Below are 25,544 nucleotides of genomic sequence, written 5' to 3'. Positions count from 1 at the left end.
CTAGCGCTAATTCATGACACCGCAAAAGCCATTCGCGCATCCATTTATTTCCGACCAACAAATTTCCCAGATCCACAAGCCAGAAAAGAAACGCTTGGTTCAAGAGTCTCAGGCCTTAAGAGAGCACAAGTAAACAGCAAAATGATAACCAAGGAAAGAAAGCATGATATTTTTGCAGCAAGGTCAACATAATTTATTTCACCAGAGTTCCTTCGGTATTTTCAGCCATGGCCCATCATTTCAACCTGTTTTCCAATCAAACATCCGAGCAACCCCAATGCAATTTCCAGCAAATTGGTTACCCATCACAGGTAGATAATGAAGATACAACCCCACCCCACGCCTTGTATATAATAGTAAAGGGTGTACATGGGGAATTGGGAATCAGATTTGCAGCTAAATCTGTACATTCTAACCACTACTGTATTCCTCCTACCAACCACACATAGAAACAAAATAAGCTGCCCTGTCAAGAGAAAAAAGAAAAAAGACAGAAGACACTAGGAACAAATCAACCCTGTGTTTTTCATGATACACAAAGGGGCTTGGTTGCATAAGTAATAGAGTGCTGCACACGGGTGTGGCAAAAGAAGCAAGGACGAGTTTGGACATCCGCTTTAGAAGCCACCCGCAGTTCCCTGGCTTTCGGCTTTGGATTGTTTGTGTGCTTGGAACAGATGCAAGGTTTTCCTGATGATATCTGTTGATGTGGACGGATTTTGCACCCAACATACATGATCATTAGGTGAGGTTGTCATATAGTCGTGCATCAACTCAGTACTGTCTCGGAGTTCACATGACCACTACTACTGCTTCCGGCATTACTGTTAAGTTCAACCACAGGTACAGAGCGCTGCGCAAAGTCTAGTAACAACTTCCTTTGGTGGTCATCTGTATGAGGAAGACTTGCACGCAAGAGCTCAACTGGCATTTCTCGACTAATAGCTTTGGCAGCATCAGCATTAATGACAGCCATGTTCGATGTGCCTTGCTTAAGCAAGGATTGCATGATACTATGATATTTATTCATGCAATACTTTGTTAGAAGACCGAAGAATTCATCAAAGGAGCCCTGCCAAAATGAACGATTAGCTATATTATAGTTGCAGGCAGCATGAGGATCGGTTAGAAGTTCAGTAGCCTTCTCAAGAACAGATACTAAGACAACAGATGCACCATCTCCAGCAGCACTTCCAAGAGGGCGCAGAGGGGGCTGCTCTGAGGAACAAACCACAGCTGCAAGACAAGCACTGAGAGCACCAAGGTCCATCCCTCGGACACACTGGGAAACAATCTTAGCAAGGTTAACTGTTGTTTCTGCAGCTCCCGAATCAGAGGGGAGGCCACCAAATAAGAGTCTTAAATGACGAAAGACAGCCATGCAGACTATTCGCATAAGGTCACTACCAGGAAGAAGCAACTGAAGATACCTTGCCAGAAGCTTACGTCCCTTGGGAAGAGATACTAAACGTAAGAAAACAAGGTCATCCTTGGCAGCAAGACCAACTTTGTGTCCATTCTTTCCCAGCGGGTCAACTAACTGAAGAGAAGTTGCTAATCCTTCCAACAGGACCTGCCGCCTCACTCTTAATTGGGTGCCACCATCTTGTATCTGATTGGCCTGCAAGAAACGATCAATATCATCTATATCAAGAAGAAGACATAGACCATCCTCAATTGTGACCCTGGCTGCAAACATAGGCTCTTGTTCAAGTGGCTTCTCAAAATTGTTTTGCTCAGTGCTACTAGTACCAGAAGAGTTTGGGGGATCAACCTCAAGGAGAGGACGAGGCCGACGTATAGATGAGAATGAAACCCTCCCTAAAGCATCAACCTGAAGAAAAGCATGGGGCTCAGAATTAGACCGGGATCGTGCAGGAAGTTCCCTTATTTGGGTTGGACAAAATGGATGTTTCAACTTAGAAATGGAAGATTTTTTAGCAAGACAAGCTTGGTGATAATAGTCGTCTACATATGGATCATTACTATGTGTCACCGCAAGCTGCATTTTGAGAATACTCTCAATTTCATCACTTGTCATATACTTGGACCGAAACTGCAGTGACCCACTATCACTCTTCTGGCTAGTGATATCGGAACCCTGTTGAGAGAAGCGAGTATTATGTCTACTTTTATGAGTTGATTTTGGTCTATGATCTCTAACATCAGCCAGACCAAGCATATGATCATATTTGCTCATCACAGATGAGCCAGAAGAAAGATGAGGATTAAGTAAATGGGACCGGAAACCTGAAAGGTATGCTGATTGCTGAGCAGGATGATGCAGTCTATGCTGCTGTTGCTGCAACTGACTCATTAAGTTAGGAGATATAGGTCCATTATGAAGATGCAATTGTTGCTGCAGCATGTTACCTAGAAGGTTTGAATGATCTCCAGGATATAACCCTGCATGATTGATCCATTGATTTTGCATGCGATGATTAAGAGTAGAGCCAGTAGTAAACTGCCGCATATTTCCACTAAAATGAGACCCATGGTTTAATCCACTCAAATGAAGTGCAGAATTGGAATAATGAGAACGACTTTGTGAAGATAATGCCATCTGAGTTCCTCCAGTCTGATAAGGAATTATCAAGCTACTTGTACCATGATTTGGAGAAGGTTGTGGTGACTTACCACCAGGGGGAGGATAAGAAGTAAAAGATGACTTTGGGACAAAAGTTGGTTCGCTGGAGAAATGGGGAAATTGCTGTCGCTGATCAGGATAGGAAGACGTTCTGTACAAGGAGGATTGCGGCTGTGATGACCATCGTTTACCATCCTGAGCAGCTTCAACATCAAACATACGCTGATCAAACCAGTTCACTGGTTCACTAGAGTGATGTTGGAGGGGGTAGGGCTGCTGTTGCCGTAGCTGTTCAGGGTATGAAGATGTTCTGTACAAGGGCTTTGGTTCTTCATGAGAGAGAGTAGAATGGAGCCCTTCACTGTTAAAAGCATGCTGGTCAAACCAGTTGGGAACATCATCCCTCAGTGCCCAGTCAGAAGCAGAAGAACCTGGATAAAATATGCAGGTATCAACAATTCAGTCAAATTGGAAAAGTGCATGTAGATAAACAATGGCAATATACTCATCATGCTGCCAAAACAGTTACTTAACACATGAAAGTCATATTCATCACAAGAATCCAAAATATGATCCACTAAACAATCGGACATCTCCCTGACAGGTGTATGGCTTTATGGAGGCACACCATTCACACTTTCTGATTTCTGTGGAGGTGCCCGCAGTCACAAAACAAGTTTATCCCCAATTCACAAGGCTGAATGTTTGATAACTATCATGACTCTCCAAACCATCAGAAACTTGGAGTTCCCAAAAGAAACGTATTTACAAATAATAACACACTAAACCCCCCCCAAAAGAAAAAAAAAACAAAACAAAAGAAAGGGGGCCTAGGGAACCCCAACACATTCACCAAGACACTGATATTTCTTGAGTTTGTTTCCCCCATTTCAAGGTAGGGTAAGTTCTAGCACTTAATGACTATCACATGATGAATAAATTGGTAGCAAAAACTCCCATCCGTCCCACATTTGTATGAAACATTCAGATGCATGTCATTACAAGTTTTATATCTATGTAAAACATAAAAGCAAGGATGGCAATGGTCCATAAGATTATCTGTCCAATCTGCCACTAACAATTAGATCAATTGATCAGGTGAAATTGGATCAATTTTTTATCGGACAGATGATGGATATCCAATGGTTATAAAAATCAATCAGATATTTTAAGATTAGTAGATGATCCATGTTTCTTCTTTTGCTAAACTATCCATTTATCCCTCCATTGACCATCAACCATCATCCTTACTTTCTGGCAGCAAAATTAGAATTCCCAGTTACCATTCACAGCTGCAATTATATCAAGTTTTTTAGTCTTTTAGCATAATTAGTCTCACTCTCTTTAAGACACCTTTAATTGATACCCTTTCTGTACAGCTTTTGAATCAATCAGCCAAAAATTACTTCAACCTTCATAGAGCCAACTTTATATTTCCACTCACAGAACAATCATGAGACATCAGTTGTAATCCATGACAAACCTCTACAATACTAATTATAATAAATTAACTGAAATAATATCCATCATCAAATGCATATGAAACACATCCTCGTTGTAAATTTTTCCCTCTTTTAAATGTCACCCAGCAACTTCTGGCAATTTGACATATTTGCCTAATTTCCTAATTGGTAATCAACCTAAAATTATAGCATGCCACAATAAATATTCTTACTATGAAGCAACAAATATCAACAAGGACAATAGCATTATCAATGCAATTCTCACAACAAATCATAGGTAAAATTGCCTACATACATCAATATATTTTCTTTCTTAATCAGAAGATGGTAAACGAAATGAATAATAAAAAAAAATGTTAAAGGAAAAAACATATAAATTAATATTTTCAACCGAACCATTTTTTTTAATTTAAAGACTGCTTTCCTACAATGCATGGACCACTAATACAAATCATGGAACTATGGGTTGGCAAATAATCTACAAACAGGAGAATTCCTAATGTTTTATTGAAACATTGCTTTCTTACAATTCATAGCAAAATGATGCCTTGGTAACTAATGGGTGAAAAGTAACTTGCAGTCAAGAATCTACAATCATAGTTGCACATAAAACCGTTATGCATTGCAGAAAAAACTAGCACGCAAATGTTGGCATCAGAATATAATGAAAGAACTTTACTACAAATGTTAAATAAATGATTAAAGAAGACAAGTTCCATTTTTCAGATAAAAGAAGCAATATGAAAAATTATGGTTTTGCAAATAATTAAATTTGCACAAATGCTCTACTCACTTTCTCTTGATCCCCGTTCACCAATAACACCAGGATATCTTGGCCCACTAACAGCCTTGTTCAACTGAAATCAAAGAAAAATAATATTCTTATCAATTCGCACAGATCGGAATACATGGCAGGACCATGATCAATATAACAGAAAAGAGAAATATAAATATGAGCATAACTGGAGTATTTGTCAAGAAAAAGATCAAACCACTGTCTCAATTGTTGGGAGAACTCATTACCTGCTTCCAATTTATTTGCCAAAGGAAGCAAGCTGATCATCTAATTTATGCCTCTTAACTAAGTCTCATTCTTTTTTTTCCCCTCATTTAATTCTCATGAATGCAATGACATGTCCACTGTCAATGGTGAACATGAATGGATCATCAAAAAGAGAGAGCCCGCTACCAGAAACTATTAAAAAAGAATCAGGATGGAATCATGCATGCATTGCACACTATCTTTTCCTCCTTATTTTTCTTTTTCTTGAGATGGGATTGGCAGGTTCATTGTCAACGTGAACTGATCTGCCAACTAGAGAATACAAGTTACCAGCAAAGCTAAAAGGAAAACAGAAAATCCATGCATGCACACTGTACTGATAAGTTTAATTGCTCCAAATTTCAGCAGAGATGACATATTCATTGGAGACTGCTTTCATTTAGTATAACAAGAAGTTCAATAAACAAAGCATAGGCTGTGATAAATCCCTACCTACGAACAGTTTTCAGAATCCAAGGTCATCATGGTCTATTATCCCTAGATATACAGTTCTATATCAAAGTTTTGTAGCACGCTACCACAAAATCAGCAATAAGATTGATTTGCTTGTTTCATACTGACCCCAAAGTGGAAAACAGATAAGCCACCACTTCACCAAACACAGAATAATTCTGACTGCAATCATTTTTGTCTATGCAGCCTTCTCAAACTACGAAATCTGAAAGCTTATTACCAAGGGGAGAAAAACCTAATCGCTGCCAACTTTCTATGAAGATACAGGATAATCATTGCAAAGCACACACAGAGATCATTCATGGAGAAAGCAAGGCATTTGGTTTCAACGCCATAAAACACAATGAGAGCCACCAGTTTTAATGATTTCTTTTCCAACCTGCTCTTTCTTTTCCTTTTTCATATTATAAATACTGAATTACAGATTATTAATATCATTATCAGCTAGCATAAATAACAAAAGTCGTAAAACAAGTTTAACTGCATAACCGAGATCTTCCTTTTTCTTTATTTTTCATCCCATACGTAGTTATTAGTGATAATTCTTATCAACAAGCAGAAATGTCAAGAAAACATAACAGGTTGAACTGCGTCACAAAACAATACAAAACTACATCATTATTATTCTTTTTTTTCCCTCTTATATCCCTAAGACCATGAACATCAAGTGTAAAAAATAATCTCTAAGCCCTTTTTCCACCGCTTCTATCAAGTATTCAATCCTGCGCAGTGTCAACTCATAATTTATACATGTTATTTGTAACATCAACATCTAGCCACGGTATTCGATATATATAAATGATGGTTTCAGTCTTGCAAAAAAGAAGAATTTGGTCTCGAGGAAGGAGATCCTGCCATGCATGTAAAGAAGCAGATACGAACAGCATGTCTACTGCATATAAGATAAAACAGCCTACATAGTACAACTCTAACTTCTCAAACTAAGAAATTTGCAATTGCTCGATTAATATCCTGAGTCCTGACCAAATAGCATAAATGCCCTAAAATGAAAAAGGATACTACTCAAAATGATGATGATGATCCACTCAGCCAAGAAAAGAATCCTTGGAGTTGGTAGCTTTAATTAATTTAAAATCCTTTTTTTCTATCATAATTAAAAGAATCCTAACCCAATATTCACAAGATGCTGAGAGACTAAACCAAGCCACTGGCCACCTTCAACAGTTCAACGCAGAAAAAGTAGAAAAATTTATGAGTTGTGAAAATAGAAAAGGAAGCTGTAGGTTTACTGGTTCAGCAATATGTAGCCAACCCCATCCAGATCACAGAACATCAAAGCACAAATTCAGAATATAATGGTTTCCTACGTGAGGAATGCATGCAAATTAAAAAGTGATCATGATTTACAATAGTCAGCCACTCATTCAATTAAATATCAAGCATTTAGAGACTGCATTATATATTTGTTTAACATCCTTACCTTCAAAAAAGTGGTAGTGAGATCATCAATATCTGAAAGAGATCTTACATCCTCAGCCTGCAATGTGAAAGGAAAAGTTATTTGACAACAGTTTTAACAATGGCCGGTAAAATTGATGGATCAAATAATTATAGACCAAGAGAGCACTTTGTTGCCAGTCATCATAGCAGACATAACATATACTTCTTTATAGATTATGAAAACACACTGAAATCAAGAATTTAACTTGATTAAGTCCAGGTTTTACAAGAATTTTCTGGCAATGATCAATTGATATGGCACCCCCAAAACAGTCTGATACAAATGCCGAAGTGTTGGAAAGACATATGAATGGGGAGATGCGTTGAAACAGCAGCAAAGCAACTTGGGTGACAAACGAACCATATTTGCCCGACAATCATATTATTTTCATTAAAGATCATTTAAAGAAAAATAGGCCATATGCTCACGGGACACTGGCCTATTGAAACTTTACCAGTAACCAAAAAAGATTCACTTTTAATTTTGAGCTCATTGTCATCTACTTTGCTTACAAGGTCATATTTTGTCTATCTTGTATAAAAGGACTCCAAGAATCAGAAATAGATTAGCATGAAATCCCACCCCACATAATAAAAAGAAACATCTAAAAACATGCCCCAGATTGTGCCATAGAAAATGAATCATCAAGACTAACAGACGCTTCAAAATACCATTATTAGTTCTCAAAGTCTAGTTGGCTCCCTCCCCTAAAATGGTGAACCAAATCACTAACCCAACCCTTCGGCAATAGATGAGGATCAAATATCCTAAGGAATTAAAAAAAAAAAAAAGAGGCACTTAATAATTAATATTAGAAACCCCATGTCTAACGAAATATAGCAAGGATCTCTAATAACAACTCTGACATCTAACCAACTCATTGCTTGAATTTCACTTCCTCTACTCACGATTTGGGAGAGAAAAACCTAAAGTTTGTGTCACCCTCTTGAAAGTTGAAAATTCAAAAGAAAATTGTTTACTTGAGCAGGGAGAGACAATGTCAGAATATGAAAACATACGTGAAACATATATGCACTAGTAAATTGACACAGATAAAACAAAAGAAAGTTAAGAAGATTGCGTTCAATGATTTGTCTTGAGAAAACCAGGATCATTTTCACTTTTCGGGAGTTTTGGAGGAGCAAAGTAGGACATGATGGGGACAACAGGATAAAAGACTAATCCCACGTAAGGCCTGTGGCTTAACAAGAGAGCAGTTTATAAAATTTGAAAAATCCCATAAAGGAAGAAAAATGAGGTGCTTCATTTCACCAGTGAAATGATCTTAACACAAGATTCTAAATTAAAAGTAAAAGCTCAACATGCTTGCATTTCAAAAAATTTAGCCACTAGAAATTCAAAATAATGGAAATTCTGTAAGGCTGAAAGCTAACCTCTTCTTTATTAATATTAAAGAAGAACTCCTCCTCGTTAAGATCAACACCCAGCAAACCATTATCTTCATCTTCTAACCCCCCTAACTCAACCTCCTCAACTACATTTTTACCAAAGAATGCATATTGTGATGCATCAAATACTGCACCTCCTGCAAAACAGAAGAATTTTCCGTTTAAGACCGCCCAGCTGGTTTTATATAACAGCTCAACATAAAAAAGTACAGGTTACACATATAACAGAATTCCCTTACACAAGAGCTGCCAAAAACCAAAAAAAACAAAAACAAAAACAGATATATATATATATATATAGAGAGAGAGAGAGAGAGAGTTTACACCAGGATGATGAATCATATCACCTTTCAATGGGTGAAGCTAAAACAAAACACAAAGGGGTTTAATTTTGAAAGCAAGTATAGTCATAAAGTCAAGCATGTCCTTTAACTCAAAATTAATGTGAAAAATATTTCACAACGAATCAATGAAATCAAGCAAGATTACTACAAACCCACCAATATTGACATCGGTCTTGTGGCACATTAAAACATCCGGGATTATCAACCAGAGTGAACAACAAATTATACAATCATATAAGCCAAAAGAAAAAGAAGGCAATCGGCAGTGTCAGTATACACTGTATTTGTTAGCTGCAGCAGCCACCAATAGCATATACTAGACAGCAACGATTAAAAGTTATAAACCAACTCTAGCTCAGGCTTTGGTTCAGTTACTTTCCAGGCAATGAAATAAATGCTAGTGGTGCCACCGACCGCAACTGTATTAAACAAAAAGAGATACCTAGAAGTGCAAAATACATAATTATACCTTCTAGACTAATTCATATTCCCAGTTTCCTACAATTCAAATCACTGGCTGACTTGAACCAGATCTATGTGAATAAGGTGAGCAATAAAAAACCTGGGACACCAATCTTCAGTAAAGAAAAGAAAGAAAGAAGCAAGCAAGATAAAAAAGGAGAAGCAAACCTGTGGGAACATCTCCCAATTGCTCAAGACCCGCCGGGTTGGGAGCATCTTGAATATCACCCCCAGCACCAAGCCCATCCATATCTATAAGTAGTATAGCATAAAAACGATGACGGGAAGATCCAGAAAAAGAAAAGCGCAAAAGATCAACAAGCAAAGAAAAAGGAATGCTAAAAAGGAAAACTTGATACAAAAAGATAAAATCTTGAATAGCTCAAAATGATTTAGCTAAAATGGCGAGGAAGGAAAGAGGAAAGGAAGATCTGGACGAAGAATTGAGTACATTAGTTCATGGCAGAGATCTGTCCCACCGGGAGGATTAGAAAATGGGTTGGATTTGGAGCAGAGAGAAAAAGAGCGGAGGATTGGAGAGGAACCCTACGAAAGCAGATGTTGAAATTGATCGTAATTTATTAGCCGAGTGAATTATGGAGGAGGTCGCGTGCCCAGCTTCATTTTCCCCTCACCGGGCATTTGCAAATTCTTGTGGGGGTAACTTGTAAATTCACATCTTGAGTTTTGCAAACGTGAAGCAAGATTTTCATGGGAAAAGGATCAATTTTTGTTGCAAGGACAGGGGGAACTAATAATATCACAATCCTTATGGTTTAAATTTTGTCATTTTTTTATTAAACACAATTATCTTTCTATTAGATATAATCATATTTAAGATATTATTAGTATTGCTCTGTTGTCCTAAAAAATTTTAGAACAGAAGAGCAATATTAATATCAAAATCTTATACTTAAATAATTATAATTTCTTTCACTAAAATCAAAACCTAGTAATATTTTGTTTTAGTTTTATTTAAACAAGAAGTATGAGACGAATGATCAACTAATTATCAATCAAATGCAATCATTATCAATCAAAACATGGCTTAGTTTATTATTTATTTACTTATCATTCAATATCAGTGAAATACATGCTTCATTTTTATTAGAATTATAAAGATTTCTTTTTTTAGGTAGAATATTAAAAAATTTTATCTTTAAAACTTACACTTTTTAATATGATTTTTTAATACATCAATTACTTTTTTATATCTTTTTTTTTTTAAGTTTAAGAGTAAGCTTCACCAATAGCAAAAGTTAACTCTTTTAAAATACTGAAAATAAATGATAAACTTCTATCAACCAAATTATTATATACACAAAGGTTAAGATTCAAATCTCACTTGAATGCCAAAAGCACCAATCACTTATACTGATTTTAATTAGTTAATACTTTTTATTGTTAAATGGGATGTAAAAAAAAACATTTTTATCTATTAATAAATTTTAACTATATTTATTTTTTTCAGCTCAGTTATATTTCAAATCAAATGTTGTAAAATAAATCATATTGTTGCCAACAAATTTAGCCTCCATGAAAAATTCCTAAGAATCTAATTTAGAGTTCTCGAGTTCGAGATCAAGCAAAAAAATAATAATAAAATCATATTATTTATAATTTATATGTAGTACTTCTAAAAAATTTGTTCATAAACATTCTAGCTTTCAATGAATTTCCTTTTACACAATTTCTCCTTTTATACCACAATATAAGCCATTTTTAAAAGAATTTATTGATTTAAAATATAAGACATTAGATAAATTTTATATTTTTTATCATTTATATCCTTGATTTGTTTTTTATTCATTATCTTCAAACGTTTCATATTTAAAAATTATGCAGGATACTAAAAAAATAAGAGTATAAATATAAAAATATGATTTTTTTTTTAAAATTCAACTAACATTTTGTATGAAATATAAATTAGTTATCAATAATATATATTTTGTGATTCAGAAGAGCGCACACACGGATGATATCCAGAGTTTCATGCAGATTTGAGGTAGCCAAAATTACCCATTCAACCTCGCATAACTTCTATTCCCGCTCTTGGCATATTCTCCCCAGTGCGTTTTATCCCAATAAATTAGTTTATTTTCACACCGAATTTTTAAATTTGCAATCCCAAGCTATCGTTTCTCCGACTGCCGCGTGTCCTAAGTTTTTTGTATTATTTTATTGAATCGTTCTTATCCATTAAGCACTGCAATTGGTACAAATCTCCTTGTTAAGTTCCAACAACAACAGATCACTACTAAAATACATATATGAGATTCAATAAGCATCATTTAATCATTTAAATATATAAAAATCACTTAAAATTTGTAAGGCTTAATTTTAAAATCTTATGGTTGGCCGAAAGCCAATTATAACTCTTGCATATTTTGAGTTTCTTCTTTTTAAAATGGACTTAAAGTAAAAGGATGAATTAAAAAAATTCAAATTTCAATAACGTGTGCACATGTGTGTATGTTGTGGGACTCCAGGTGTGTAGATCGACTTGATATTTAGAATATCTCAATTCATTGCACTCTCAATAAGTTAGAATACAAATTAAAGAAAATGAGCTAGCGAAGGTGAGCATGAAAGAAATATTACTAATAATAATTGGGTTGAATGAAGATAATGTATACTCTTTAAATAAGATCACGTATTCAAAATTTATTAATAGAAAATCGAAAAAGCTACTCTCACATAGCTCTGATAATGCTTTATTATAATTCACATATAATTGAAAATACATATTACTAAAATATTATATATTAAAACGTAGTTAGACTGCAATCTTTATTACATTACTTTTATTATGACATATAAACCCAGCGTTGAAGTTGAAACTTAATTGGTTAATGTCAAAGTGTGTTGCTCTTACTCTTTAGGAAAGGTTTTCAGACAATTTATTTTACTTTAAATTTTCAATAGTAATATTTCTCTTTCGTTACTTATACTTCAATTTTGCGGCTCATGTTTTCAAAGCCTCATGGAACTTTCCAACATGTGCGTGTATTTCAAATACGAAGATCCAAGATTCTAGCCATAAAAGTAAGGACTTTGACTACCCAATTGCAAAAAGTGTAAGCTTTTGAAGACATTGCACGTAAACGTTAGTCAACATTTATAAATAAATAAATAAAACCATGAGATGAGCTTGAGTTGACCAGTTCTTGAGAGCGAATACTGAATAGACTGTCATTTACCCCCCAAAAAAAAAACAATAAATAAATAAAAAGAAGCAATATATCTGCTTTACCAGCCACATGTTCCGATTGAGAAGTTTAAATGACGACTTGTGAGTTGACAGGGGATGAAATTTACTAACAAGTTATTAATTCATGAATTATGATAAGAACACGTTCATAAGGTGTTCCTGCATCTGGATCCATTGGATTTTGGACTAAAATTTAATCAAACCGACCTAGTCATTTATGTGGACAGAACCTGATTCGATTTCGGACCTTGATTAGCCACTTGGCCTGATTTAATTTCAATCGGATTTGGTTCATTTTTCGTAAGGTATCTATTTATTTTTAACAAATTCAAAATAATTTGGACATCATTTCACCTCAGTCCTCACTACAAGGCTAAGAACATCAATCACAAGAACATGTAAGTGGGGAAAAAACTCTTAAGCAACATACCTTCCATACTAAAAAGTCAAATCAAGGGAAACCTTCAACCAAATTAATTATATTGATCTTGACACGTAAGAAACCAATTTTGGCTTTATTTAAAGTTGTGATCAATTCCAATCACATCTAGAAGACCTAATACTTTAAAATATTTTCCTTATAAAAAACTGTGAAGTAGATTTGAAGTCAATACCAAACAACGTGCACTAGCAATCCAAAGGAAATCACATTCTTGAAATCCATGCAATAAAATGTCAGAACTAAGTGATCAGATCTTCAATAAAGGTCAGGAACAAACCAGAACAACTTCAAAAGTTATATTTGGTATAGTTTTGATTTGATGACCCCAAATACACACAATAATGTTCACAGCTGACAAAGGTAAAAAACGGGTGAGACTACATCAAGATATTGCAGGAAAAAAAAAAGAAGACAGGAAGACAGATCAATGTGATCAGATCAAGAAAGAATTGGTGGGAAGAAGAAAATAATAAATGCATCAAATTGTGAACCCAAGTTTAAAACAGTAAATTCTTTGCCACAGCATTCATCGGCAGTTCAGAACAGCTTGCCATGCCAACCTGTCATCTGGTTGTAATTGTGCACCCAAAAAGCCGCTTCAATTAGAAGGAAGGGTTTCCTAACAGTAAGGCATTCATGCAACTAATCCCATGCCTTTGTATGATAATAGTAAAGGAACATGGGAATCCAACTTTATAAGCCTAAAACTTGTACATATTAACCATTACTGTACTCTAAAAACCGGAGTAAAAAAAATAACCTCCCCTGTCGAGAGAAAAATAAAAGACAAGAGAAACAAATCAAGCCAACTCTATGATACAGATGGGCATGACTGCAAACTATCACAATGCTCCATCGAATTCTGTCAATATAACAAAATAAGAGGCTAAAGTTTCCATAATAGATGCAATTAATGCTCCCACCACATCAGACTGCTATAGAAGTACCTAAAAAGAGAGATCCTCCCTATGACACTTACTGCCACGTTTTAATTCAAAATGATGCTCCTTATTTGAATGTCCAAGTACATTATTAGTTCAGCACTCACTCTGAGTGCACATGATCACTGCCACCACCAGAATTATTATTAAATCCAGCAACAGGCACGGAGCGTTGGGCGAAATCAAGTAATAGCTTTTTCTGGTGATCGTTGGTGTGAGGAAGACTAGCACGCAAGAGCTCAACAGGCATTTCCCTGCTAATGGTTCTGGCAGCATCGGACCCAATGGCAGCCATATCTGATGCCCCTTGCACCAGCAATGACTGCACAATACTATCATATTTGTTCACACAATACTTAGTAAGAAGAGAAAAGAATTCGTCAAATGAGACCTGCCAAAGCGACCGATTACCCATACTACAGTTGCTGGCAGCATGACGATCAGTTAAAATTTCAGTGGCCCTCTCAAGCAAAGATACTAAAATTAAGGAAGCCCCGTCTCCAGCAGGGCTTCCCAGGGGACGTAGAGGGGGCTGCTCTGAGGAACAAACTACTGCTGCAAGACAAGCACTAAGTCCTCCAAGATCCATTCCACGGACACACATTGAAACAATCTTGGCAAGGTTGCTTACATTTTCTGCTGCAGCTGGGTCAGAGGGATAACAACCAAATAAAGACCTTAAATGACGAAAGATGGCCATGCAGACTATCCGCATAAGCTCACCACCTGGAAAAAGACATTTAAGGTACCTAGCAAGAAGCTTCCATCCCTTGGGTAAGGAAACTATCCTCAGGAAAACAAAATCATCTTTTGCAGCAAGCCCAACTGCATTCCCATTCTTTCCTAGTGGATCAACTAATTGAAGTGAGGCAGCAAGTCCTTCCAACAGAGCCTGTCGACGCTGCTTCAACTGAATACCACCATCTTGGAGCTGATTAAACTGTAGGAAACGATCAATATCATCTACATCAAGAAGAAGACATACACCATCCTCAATGGTAACCCTAGCTGCAAGCATCGGCTCCTGCTCGAGCGGTTTCTCTGGAATGTTTTGCTCAGTGCTATTAGCAGAAGAATTTGGAGGATCAACTTCCAAAAGAGGACGGGGCCTGCGAATTGATGAAAATGGAACTCTCCCTAGAGCATCAACCTGAAGAAAAGCATGAGGCTCAGTATTAGCGCGAGCTCGTGGAGGGAGTTCCCTAATTTGATTTGGACAGAAGTGATGCTTCAACTTAGCATTAGAGGACTTCTTTGCAAGACAAGCCTGGTGATAATAATCATCTACATAAGGATCATTACTATGTGTTGCTGCAAGCTGCATCCTAAGAATATTTTCAATCTCCTCAGTTGTCATATACTTGGACCTAAATTGTGGCCATCCACTTTCACTCTTCTGGAAACTCATATCAAAACTTTGTGGAGGAAACCGGAAATTCTGTCTAACTTTGGACACTAACTTTGGTCTCTGATCTCTCATGTCGATCAGCCCAAGCATCTGTTCATATTTGCCAATCATGGGTGCACCAAGAGAAGTATTGGAATTATAAGGATGGGATGGGAAACCTGATAAAAATCCAGGAGAAGGCTGAAGAGGAGGATGCATTCTCTGCTGTGGTTGCTGCAATTGAGTCACCCGATGTGGAGGCATTGATCCATTATGAAGGGGTAACTGCTGCGGCAATAAATTGTTCCGAAGGTTGGGATGATCTCCAGGATAAACTCCTACTTGGTTGGCCCATTGGTTAGACATCCGATTATTAACAGGAGAACCACTTGTCGTCTGGTGCACATTCCCACCAAAATGGGACCCAGCTAAGCTAGTCAATGGAATCTGGGAATTGGAGAAATGAGAATGATTGGATGAAGGCAATGACATCTGAGACCCACCAACATGATATGGCATATTCAGGTGGCCTGCACTCTGATTTGGAGAATCCTGCTGCGACCTTCCACCAGAGTGAGGATAAGGAGATTTTGGAACCAAAATTGGTTCACTAGAATAATGTTGATGTTGTTGTTGCAGCTGCTGCTGTTGCTCGGGATATGAAGATGTTCTGTGCAATGCCCTTGACTCTTGTAACTGAACAAATGAAGGATGTGGTTGTGATGACCATCTTTTGCCATCCTGAGCACCTTCGCTTTCATAATCATGCTGATCAAACCAATTAGAAACATGGTCCCTTTGTGCCCATTCAGCAGCAGATGAATCTAAATAAAATATTCCGAGTAATATAAAGAATTAAGTCAACCAATACAAGAAACGCAGACAGCAAAAGGGTCAGCACATATTCCCATAACAAAGAAACCTACATCTCATTCAAGGCCAAAAAGTCTAGCAGAGCCAAATTTTGTGGGTACTTAATTTCATGGAGCAGCATATTCCAATGCAGCAATATGAGCATTTCTCCCACATGCATAGTGGTAGCAACACTATTTTGCGCTCAATTTAAAGAACAAAAACTCACATGCAGCTTATGCCAGAAATTTTTTTTTTTTTAAAGGAACTCACATGCAGAGAGGAAATGGTGCATAATGAAGACATTGATTTGTAGCCAGAAGTCAGTGCCCCAGCACTAATGACATGCATAATGAGGACAAAACCCAATATTGAAGAGAACATATTTCATAAATAGAATAAGATAATAATATTCATACAGGATGACAACAGTAGACACCTATTCCTCATAGATTGATAGGGGTAAAACGCAAGAGAAGCTTGCATGTGTTTGAAATTATATTCATGTAATAGCTATACTCACTTTCTCTTGACACTTGTTCGCCCATAAGTCCCATGCTTCTCGTTCCACTAACAACTGGGTTCAACTGAAATGAGACAACAATCTTACAACGGAATGCCACACGCCATATAAAATAAAGTGTACAGCAAGTCAAAGCAGGCCAAACTTTATCATGAACATTGTAACAAACAACCAAATCAACAAGCATTGATAGAACTCATGCAAGCCCAGAAGAAAATAAGGCAACATATAATTTCCAGAATCAGCAGCTTAAAAAATGGTAGCATATGATGAAAATGATGCATGATTAGCAGATATATTTTCTCTTTCAATAAACCTTCTAATTCTTCATATTTTCCTGTTTCTTTCTCCCTTTTCCAATGGATAAAAGGTTTATTGAAGAAAATGCATAACCACATAAGCAGCAGCTGGATCAAGACAGTCATCTTGAAAGCCAATTCCTCATTAATTCATTACAGAAACATGAGGCGCCATATCTTCAAGCAAAAATATCTTCCATTGACCAACACCTCACGTTTGAAATCAAGGCATATCAGACCAAGTATCATAAGTTGAAGGCTGCATCTCATAGTTTTCTCCCACATCATCCAGGACAGCACATTGCAAAAGATATCCTATGTCCATTCCATTATCTCCAACAAGAGGGAGAAAACAATAAAAGCGCTGTTTGGGAAAACTATGACTTAGAGACTCTTGGCAAGGAAATTTACAATTTAAGAACACAATAAAAAGAGTGGTTACTGATTAAACTATAAGCTTCACTAATTTCTCTTTTGCTCAATTTTCCCAGATCAAAAATGTCTTTGCCAAGACTACCAAAATATAAACTATAAGGTCTGATTTTTTTAAGACAAAACTAGCAATAAAATGGTTTTCCTATATTACCTTCTAGAAGAGGATGTTATATATTTAGCATTTCTCTAACTATCTGATATAGTTTCCCTGAATAGCCCTCTGAAACCCACCCACCTATTCAGCAATGGGAGGAAATCAGGAAATAACATTATCATCAATGTCTTAAAAATAGACTAAGTTGTAAGGCCTATTGGTTAGACATAGCATAACTGTCGCATGTTACTACACCTTCATGCTCATTAATTTGACAAATGAAATTATAAATGTGAGAATTTGATTTTTCTTTTTAATTGTAAAAGAGGCTTGATATGACAGTGATTAAAAATCTAACCTTTGAAAAGGTGGTGCTAAGATCATCAAAATCTGAAATGGATCTCATATCTTCAGCCTGCATTGGGCAATAAGAGGCAATTAGAGAAAAATTAACCTCTAGAATCATAATTGGAGAAAACAAGTACTGTCGTCTTCTCATCCAAACAAGCAAGATTCTTTTCAATTTTAAATTCCTATCCAAATATATTATTCAACCAAATACATGTCACATAAATAACGCCTCAACAAAAGAATGCAACAGCTATGCTAAGTGCAATCTACAGCATTAGAAAAGGGAAATAGATGGGAAATTAAATCACAAAACGTAACAATCACCAAAAGACTTGAGTTCATTTTTGCGAAGACAAAAAATCATTGATAGAGCGAAGAAACTATACAAGTGGGGAGTAAAAACACACAGGACAAGAGATATATGACCCTTGCACAGGAAAATGATTGAAGAACGAGCAAAATGAATATTTGGAAATTCAAGATTTTTTTTCTGGGGCAACAGTCATTTATTAATTAAATAAAAAATACGAAAAAGTTTGTTTTCAGAGACAAAAGGGGCATACCATTAATTTAAAACAGAAATTAGTGGGTATATCTTATAACTTATACCCTAACGCATGAAAGATCCAACTTTGAAGAGGGAGGATAATGTACCAGAAAATAGTCATCCTATTATGTATCACAAAATTATTGTGTAAGTCCACTTTAGAGATATACCACAAAATTATTATAATATTTCATATTATAATAATCCACTTCAGAGAGGGAGCAAAAGAGGCAAAGGAGGAACACTAGCAAATTAACAAAAATATGAAGCAAGAATTAACATGATGCATTAAACTCTTACAATAAATGAAACAAATGTAGAACCCTCAACAGAAAAAGAAAATTAAATCATATGTCAATTTTACATATCCAACTTTTTCTTTATTTTTACCCCAAAAAAAATCCTAAATATATCAACCAAAGTAATTTTAATGGATGGAACTCAGATAAAAATAAATACGCATGTACCTCTTCTTTTCGAAAAAAAATTTCCTCCTCCTCATCAAATTCAACAGGATGTAAATCATATTCTTCATCTTCTAATCCCCCCAACTCAACTTCCTCAACAACATCTTTCCCAAAGAAGGCATATTGCGATGCATCAAATACTTCATCTCCTGCATAATATAAAAGTTTGAGACAATAATCACCCAACTAAATTTCTTCAGACGATTAGTGCACACAGCTTCGCATTGATGAGGTAATTTACATGCATGCAAAGCTAACAAGAACATGATTTATATACAGGTAATCGATATTACGATAAATAAGAAAATTTTCAGGAAGAAAACAACTATAATAGCTGGCAAGCCAAAGGTGTTCTCGTTGAACACAGAATTTTAATGCTGGGCAATCAACCCTTCACTAATATTGAGAAAACCATTTAGCAGCAGATGTAAATGCAAAAATTTCTTTACGCCAGAAACAGATGTTGAAAATCCACAGAATTTTCTATGAAGAAGAGAGTCTCTAGAGTGCTCCTTACTCCATGAATTATGTCACAGTCACACAAGAAGTTCCTTCAGGATCATGCAAAGTGAATAAGCAAGCTGAGTCAAGTCAGGAAACCAATGGTCGAATAACTTTAAGTAACTTGTCTTTTCTCGAGGCAGCCCATGACAGCATGCAATTAAATTGGGTATGAGCATTCATAAAATCATTCAAATTTAGACACTAAAGTTAATAAAAACAAACAAACAAAAAAAAATTCTGTTAAGCAGCAGAAGTTCTGTATCGGACTCAAATGTTTTACGCCTCAAATAATTTGTCACTTGAAAGTTACCCATTGTCCATCGAGCAGCAAATAAGAGAGCATTCAGAGACAATACAATCTCTGTATATTCTTTTCTTTCGTTTTCTAAAAATTCAAAGTAGTTGGTAGCTTACCAGATCTAAGTAAGTAGATTAGCAGAGATCAAGTAAAAAAGGCCAATATAAGTGAAGCAAACCTGTAGGTATATCGCCAAGTTGCTTAAAATTCTGTGGGTTGGGAGCATCTTGAATATCACCCCCAGCACCAAACCCATCCATTTTCACCAATACTATACGGTAAAAGAAAAACAATCAATCGCCTAAAAACCCCAAACCCAGAAACGCGAGGGAGGAGAAAAAATTGAGTTCTAAATCTCAAAGGTGAATCGATACAGCAGATAAATTATTCAGAAATTCGCAGGAGGGTTCTTCTGCTAAGAAGTTATCAAAACAGAGTGAGACATCCTTGAAACAGATTGAGTGCAGAAGTTAGAGGCAGAGATTTGTTCCATTAAAAAACACTAAAGGGGTTGGTTTTAAAGGAAGAAGCGTACAGAGGAGAACCCTAGGAAGGGGATAACGATTGAGATTTGCAAAATATAAGATAACAAACGAAGACGAGAAGAGTTGCGAGAGATGGAGAGAGAAAGAGAGAGAGAGGGAAGATGAGATTATTATTTAGTGAAAATAATTATGGTTGAAGAAGAAGTTCACAAACACTTCAGTTACTTCCGAGTTAGCGATTTGTTGATATGAGAGAGAGCGATGAAGGCAACGGTGATCCTCGATAGATGATGTATACCAATATCAAAATTAATATTGAATATTCGATCTATTATCATCTACGAACGATAACTTCATGAGTAGGGTTTCGTGCGCACAAGCTTCGCAACTAATTTTCCCTTGCCTATTCTTTTTTCTTCTCGCCAACCTTTGCTTGGATCAAATCTAATCAATTTTTTACTTGAAAATAATAGGGTGCATGATCTCTTTAATTTTAAAAATATACTATAATCTTAATGGTTCTCAAATCCAACTCACAAAAAAAAATTAAGATTCACAATATACACATACATTATTTTTAAATATGAACTCAGGGAAAAACACAATTGACTACTACAACTTTTTCTCTGACAAAAATATGTTAACCTTGTCACTTTGTTTTTCAAGTGTACTAATATTTGTTAAATTTGATATTGTATAACAAATTTGTCACATCCTTTTCTAGCGATAAAGTTCGTTGAATTATAAATAGTCACAAAGCATCCCCGTATTTTATACATAAATTAGATAGATAGATTAGATCTTTTAGGGGTCACACTTAAAAATTAACCATGTGTTTTAAAAGTTTCCATCTAAAACATTTGCTTGGCCCTTAATAAAAAAAGTAAATTTTATTTATTATAATTTATTTTCTGGCAAAAAATATTTATGATTTACTAATTACATGTTTTCTATAATTTTTTAGTATGTTTTTTATATGTTGGTGATCTATTGATTATTTCTTGGATAATGATTAATAATAATAATTATTATTATCATCATCATCATCATCATCATTATAATTTTTAAAATATTATTTTTTTGTTTTTTGTTGAATAGAAAAATCTTGTAAAAATATTAAAATATATGTTAGTTTCATGATTTAAAAATTTTTTATTGTTGTATGAGATTTTATTTAAAAATAAACCTTTGCATATCTTGGATTTAATTATGAAAAAGTAAAACTATATAGTGTCTTTTTTTCTACGAAAGCTTATCGTATTGGGAATCTTAATCAGGGGGCTTGTCGCCTTTTGGCTTTTGTCGAAAAGCAAGCTGGAAACAAACAAGATCTCTCTCTCTCTCTCTCTCTCTCTCTCTCTCACCCACCCACCTATATATTGTTAATGTTCTCTTTTTTTTTGGGCCAACTGCATATATTGTTAATTTATTATTAAAAAAATTTAAATTAACCGAGGAATTTAAAAAAAGATCATCTATTTCTCTCTAAAATATTAAATTAATAAGAAATATTAATTTTATAACTTAATTTAAAATTAATAAAAAAAATAGCGAGGGATTGTCAAACACTCTTTAAAATAAGAGAATTAGTGAGAAAAATAATGAGGGAATACCAATCTCTCTTTAAAATAAGAGAATTAGCGAGAAAAACAGTGAATGATTGTCAACTCCTCTTCAAAATAAGAGAATTAGCAAGGAAAATAGTGAAAGATTATAAATCTCTCTTTAAAATAAGATGATTAGCTATGGATTTTGTCCCTAGCTAATTACTATAAAAAAAATTTAACTTTTAACAATAACTTTTAATTATATATTTAATTATTTTTATTTAAAAATAAAAATTAAATTTAAAAATTAAATAAAATATCCATAATAAAATTATTAAATATTTTCTTTATTTTAAGTTGATTTCCATTAAGGAAATAATATTTTATTAAAAATATAATTTAAATAATAATTTAAATAAAATATAAATATTGTTAACATATTAATAATTGCAAATAAAATTTAATATGTATATATGTGTATATTTTTATAGTATATTATTTAATATATTTATGTAGTTAAATAATATATATTTAATTTTTTATATAATGACTGCAGGTGCCTTTCAATTCAACTGGCAAACAAGAAGAGCATAATGCTTGAAAGATATGAGGTCAAGGATTCAATTCAAGTATTGGCTTTGGCATAAACATAATGAATATATGATATGGTAAAGAGCAAATGACATAGCGTAAGGCAGACAATAACATGTCACGAGTTTTCGCACATGTGGCAAGTGATGAGGCACAAGATGATAAGTGATATGACGGTCAACAAGACACGAGATCGTTAGTGATATGTCACAAGTTGATGCATACATGACAGGTGATGTGGCATCATTATTTTTAAATATATGCATATTTAGCGAGGGATCAACGAGGGATTAATCCTTCATTAAAATGATCGAATTTTAAATAGTATTAGAGGGGGATTAGCGAGGGATTCAACCTCTAGCTAATTTTAGTGAGGGACTAAATCTCTCACTAATTTGAAAGAAAAATACGATTCTTCTCTAAATTTAGCAAGCCTTTTTTTACTTAAGAATTTAAGGAGAGACGAAATTTGTAACACACCAAATTTTTTTTTATAATTTAACTCAACCATAGTTGGGTTACAGCCACCCAACACATTTTATATCAATAATTTCAATATAAAAATATTTTATAATTGGTTTCAACTCGCACAATATAACATTTCAAATAAATTTTTACCTCCCACATGTCGTTAGGCTAAATCACCTTTGTCCATCCTTATACTCCCAACAAGTAAACTAAATTACATTTGTCCATCCTTATACTCCCAACAAGTAAAATAAATAATTTAGTCAATTTTCAAAACAAGCCAGTTATTTGACCTCATAATCATGCCATTTTAACAAATTCAAAGTAAACCAAATATTAAAATTACAGTCATCCAAATTGTACCAAAAATAGAAATAGTTTGAAAAGTATGATTACACTTACATATTCATATAATTGTCAATAAACAAAAAGTCCTAATATTGGCAATATAACACATTATAAATCATAAATCAAATACCCAAAAGAGACAGTGGATCTATGCCACTAAGCCTCTGAGACTCCTCCACGTGTCACTCATAGCTCTTCTCCTGAAAATTGTTAACCACATAATGAGACTCAAAAATCTCAGTAACCAAAGCTAATTTATGATAGTGTATACAAACAGTTAAGTGTGTGCTTATTAAGTGAGAATTAAAAATAATATAATTACAACAAAATATAAGAAATATTATAATACACACAAATAACTATCCTTATATCCCTCCATTAACCTCGAGCCGTAGCCCTCACTCGGTGCAAAATTACCCGGCCAAAGGTAGATTAGCCCAAACCCTTACAAGCCACCTATTGAGCTCCAATAAGGGCGTACCACGTGGTACATAAAATACAACAACAACAACAGTAAGTCTCCCAACACCTCCCACAATAATCAAACAAATTCATAATAATATTGCACAATTATACAATATTACAAAATTTATAATTTTCTCAATAATCACCCAATTAACATGAAGTAACACTAATCACAAATTAAAAGCATGGTTACCTCGTGGCTTTTTTAATAAATTATTCCTTACAATTTCTCTCCCACCACAATCTTCACCAATAATACAATCTACAAATAACATATTATTTATAAATATTAGTTTCAATTTTTTGAAACTAATAAAATAATTCCAATAATAGAGTTAAAAATATAACATAATTTCTAATCTCAATCTTAATACAAATCTAGAGTTAATACTATTAAGTAAAATTTTTAACTCCTCTTTTATTTACTCATCAATAAACATTAATGATCTAAAAATCAACTTCTAAACTAATTTCTATTATCAAAATTTTCTTTTTATTTCATAAATTCGCACCTAAAATACTCAAAAATTAAAAATTAAATCTCTAGCTTAGAATCATAATCCTATAGCCATAATAATTCATTTATCATCCCAAATAATCATCCAAACCTCAATAAATCAATATATATTTTTAGATCTAGTTTGGAATTTGATCCATAAGCCACAAATTCAAAGATCATCAATAAATTTATACTCTAGAACATTTATTATACTACTAACAACCTCAAAAACTATATTTATTCAACATAAATTCATCCCTCTTCCAGATCTTAAATTTTCTACCACTACAAACTCAGAAATCAAAGAAGAAGGATTACTAAGAAAAAATTTTAGAATACTTACTTAGTCTTGAAAAACTTAAAATCACACCCTAAATACCCTATTAAAAACTCTTACCTTAAAAACTTAGATCTCCCGCACCGACGACTCATGCTCACAGACGCTCTCTCTCTGCCTCAGCTCGCGCACAGGGAAGAATGAAAAAATAAAAGAAACAGGTGAGTTTTTATAAAAATTTAGTGGGTCTCACATTTTTATTATTATTTCTTCTTTCCTCTCTCTTCTTTCTTTTTTTTATTATAATATGGTAATCATGCGCCGAAAGAGGAAGCCAACTTTCTTCTTCTTCTTTACTTTTTTTTAATACCTTTTCTTTTTTATTATAATAATAATTTAATAATATTTTTTTATTATTTTTTATTATTTTTTTAATTATTTTTTTTAATTTTAATTTAGAATTATATCCTAAGTTAAATTTAATAATCATCTCCTACTAATTTGCTTACCTCTAAATATTCTTTTTCAAAATTTCTATTAACCCAAATTAACTATTAAAATTTAAATTGAGATGTTACAAAATTCCTCACTAAAATACAATTTAGTTAAAAAAAATGACATTTAATAAGTGCTAAATTCTATTTTTCTAATAGTGATTCAACATGTATGAACGAATTTTTAATGACGAACTGTTTATTATAGCATAAAGATAGAAAATAAAACTAGTAAATATGTAAAGAAATTTTATTTTTGGCATTTGTATTAAGATGATGATTAATTGCTGGCAAGGACTTAAATTTATTAACAATAATATACAAATAAATGCCCTCAAGATAAATCAACCTATGTGAAAATATATCTAAGGTATTTGATATCTTTTCAACATTAAGTTATATATATTCCCTCGAGGAAGAAAAAAAAAATAGAATTGGAAATCATGTGATTAGGAGGCAGTTGATGCAGATAGGTCTATTCAATTCAAGGATGATTAATTGTTTCCTTGTCAAGGACGGTGCGAGGCATATACTCTTGGAATTTTTGTGAAGCGTGTGAGACAGAGAGAGACCTAGAGAGAGATTGATTTACAACCTTATTTAATTTTTGATTTTACTAATATAGTTTAGAAATTTATAAGTTGATTGTTATGATTTATCAATAATTAAATATATTTATTCAATTGTGTACTGTAAGCATTCTGTCTCGATTTCACAATTTATTTTTTTTTTATTTGTGTATGATTTATGTTGTCAAAATACATAAAAAATAGAAA

General features: G+C 34.1%; 2 protein-coding genes across 2 annotated transcripts; both read right to left on the bottom strand.

Moving 5' to 3' along the window:
- Positions 1 to 142: 142 nt before the first annotated feature.
- LOC129315479 (protein PAT1 homolog) lies at positions 143 to 9,851 on the bottom strand. Its single transcript, XM_054959188.1, has 6 exons — positions 9,695 to 9,851; positions 9,412 to 9,495; positions 8,423 to 8,574; positions 7,008 to 7,064; positions 4,844 to 4,907; positions 143 to 3,018 (listed from the first exon to the last, which is right to left on the bottom strand). Exons 2-6 carry the CDS (start codon positions 9,491 to 9,493, stop codon positions 770 to 772), a joined length of 2,604 nt encoding a protein of 867 aa, XP_054815163.1. The 5' UTR covers positions 9,494 to 9,495; positions 9,695 to 9,851; the 3' UTR covers positions 143 to 769.
- A 3,319-nt stretch (positions 9,852 to 13,170) lies between these two features.
- On the bottom strand, positions 13,171 to 20,357 carry LOC129315545 (protein PAT1 homolog). Its single transcript, XM_054959332.1, has 5 exons — positions 19,773 to 20,357; positions 18,793 to 18,941; positions 17,786 to 17,842; positions 16,600 to 16,663; positions 13,171 to 16,048 (listed from the first exon to the last, which is right to left on the bottom strand). The coding sequence occupies exons 1-5, from the start codon at positions 19,852 to 19,854 to the stop codon at positions 13,941 to 13,943; spliced, it is 2,460 nt and encodes an 819-aa protein (XP_054815307.1). The 5' UTR covers positions 19,855 to 20,357; the 3' UTR covers positions 13,171 to 13,940.
- Between the last annotated feature and the right edge of the window lie 5,187 nt (positions 20,358 to 25,544).

This window comes from Prosopis cineraria, unplaced genomic scaffold (assembly GCF_029017545.1).
Source record: "Prosopis cineraria cultivar Desert tree isolate PC_DT_omini unplaced genomic scaffold, ASM2901754v1 PC7, whole genome shotgun sequence".
NCBI lineage: Eukaryota > Viridiplantae > Streptophyta > Magnoliopsida > Fabales > Fabaceae > Prosopis > Prosopis cineraria.
Note: the sequence above shows the minus strand (reverse complement) of the source record. Positions and strands in the feature narration are given on the sequence as shown.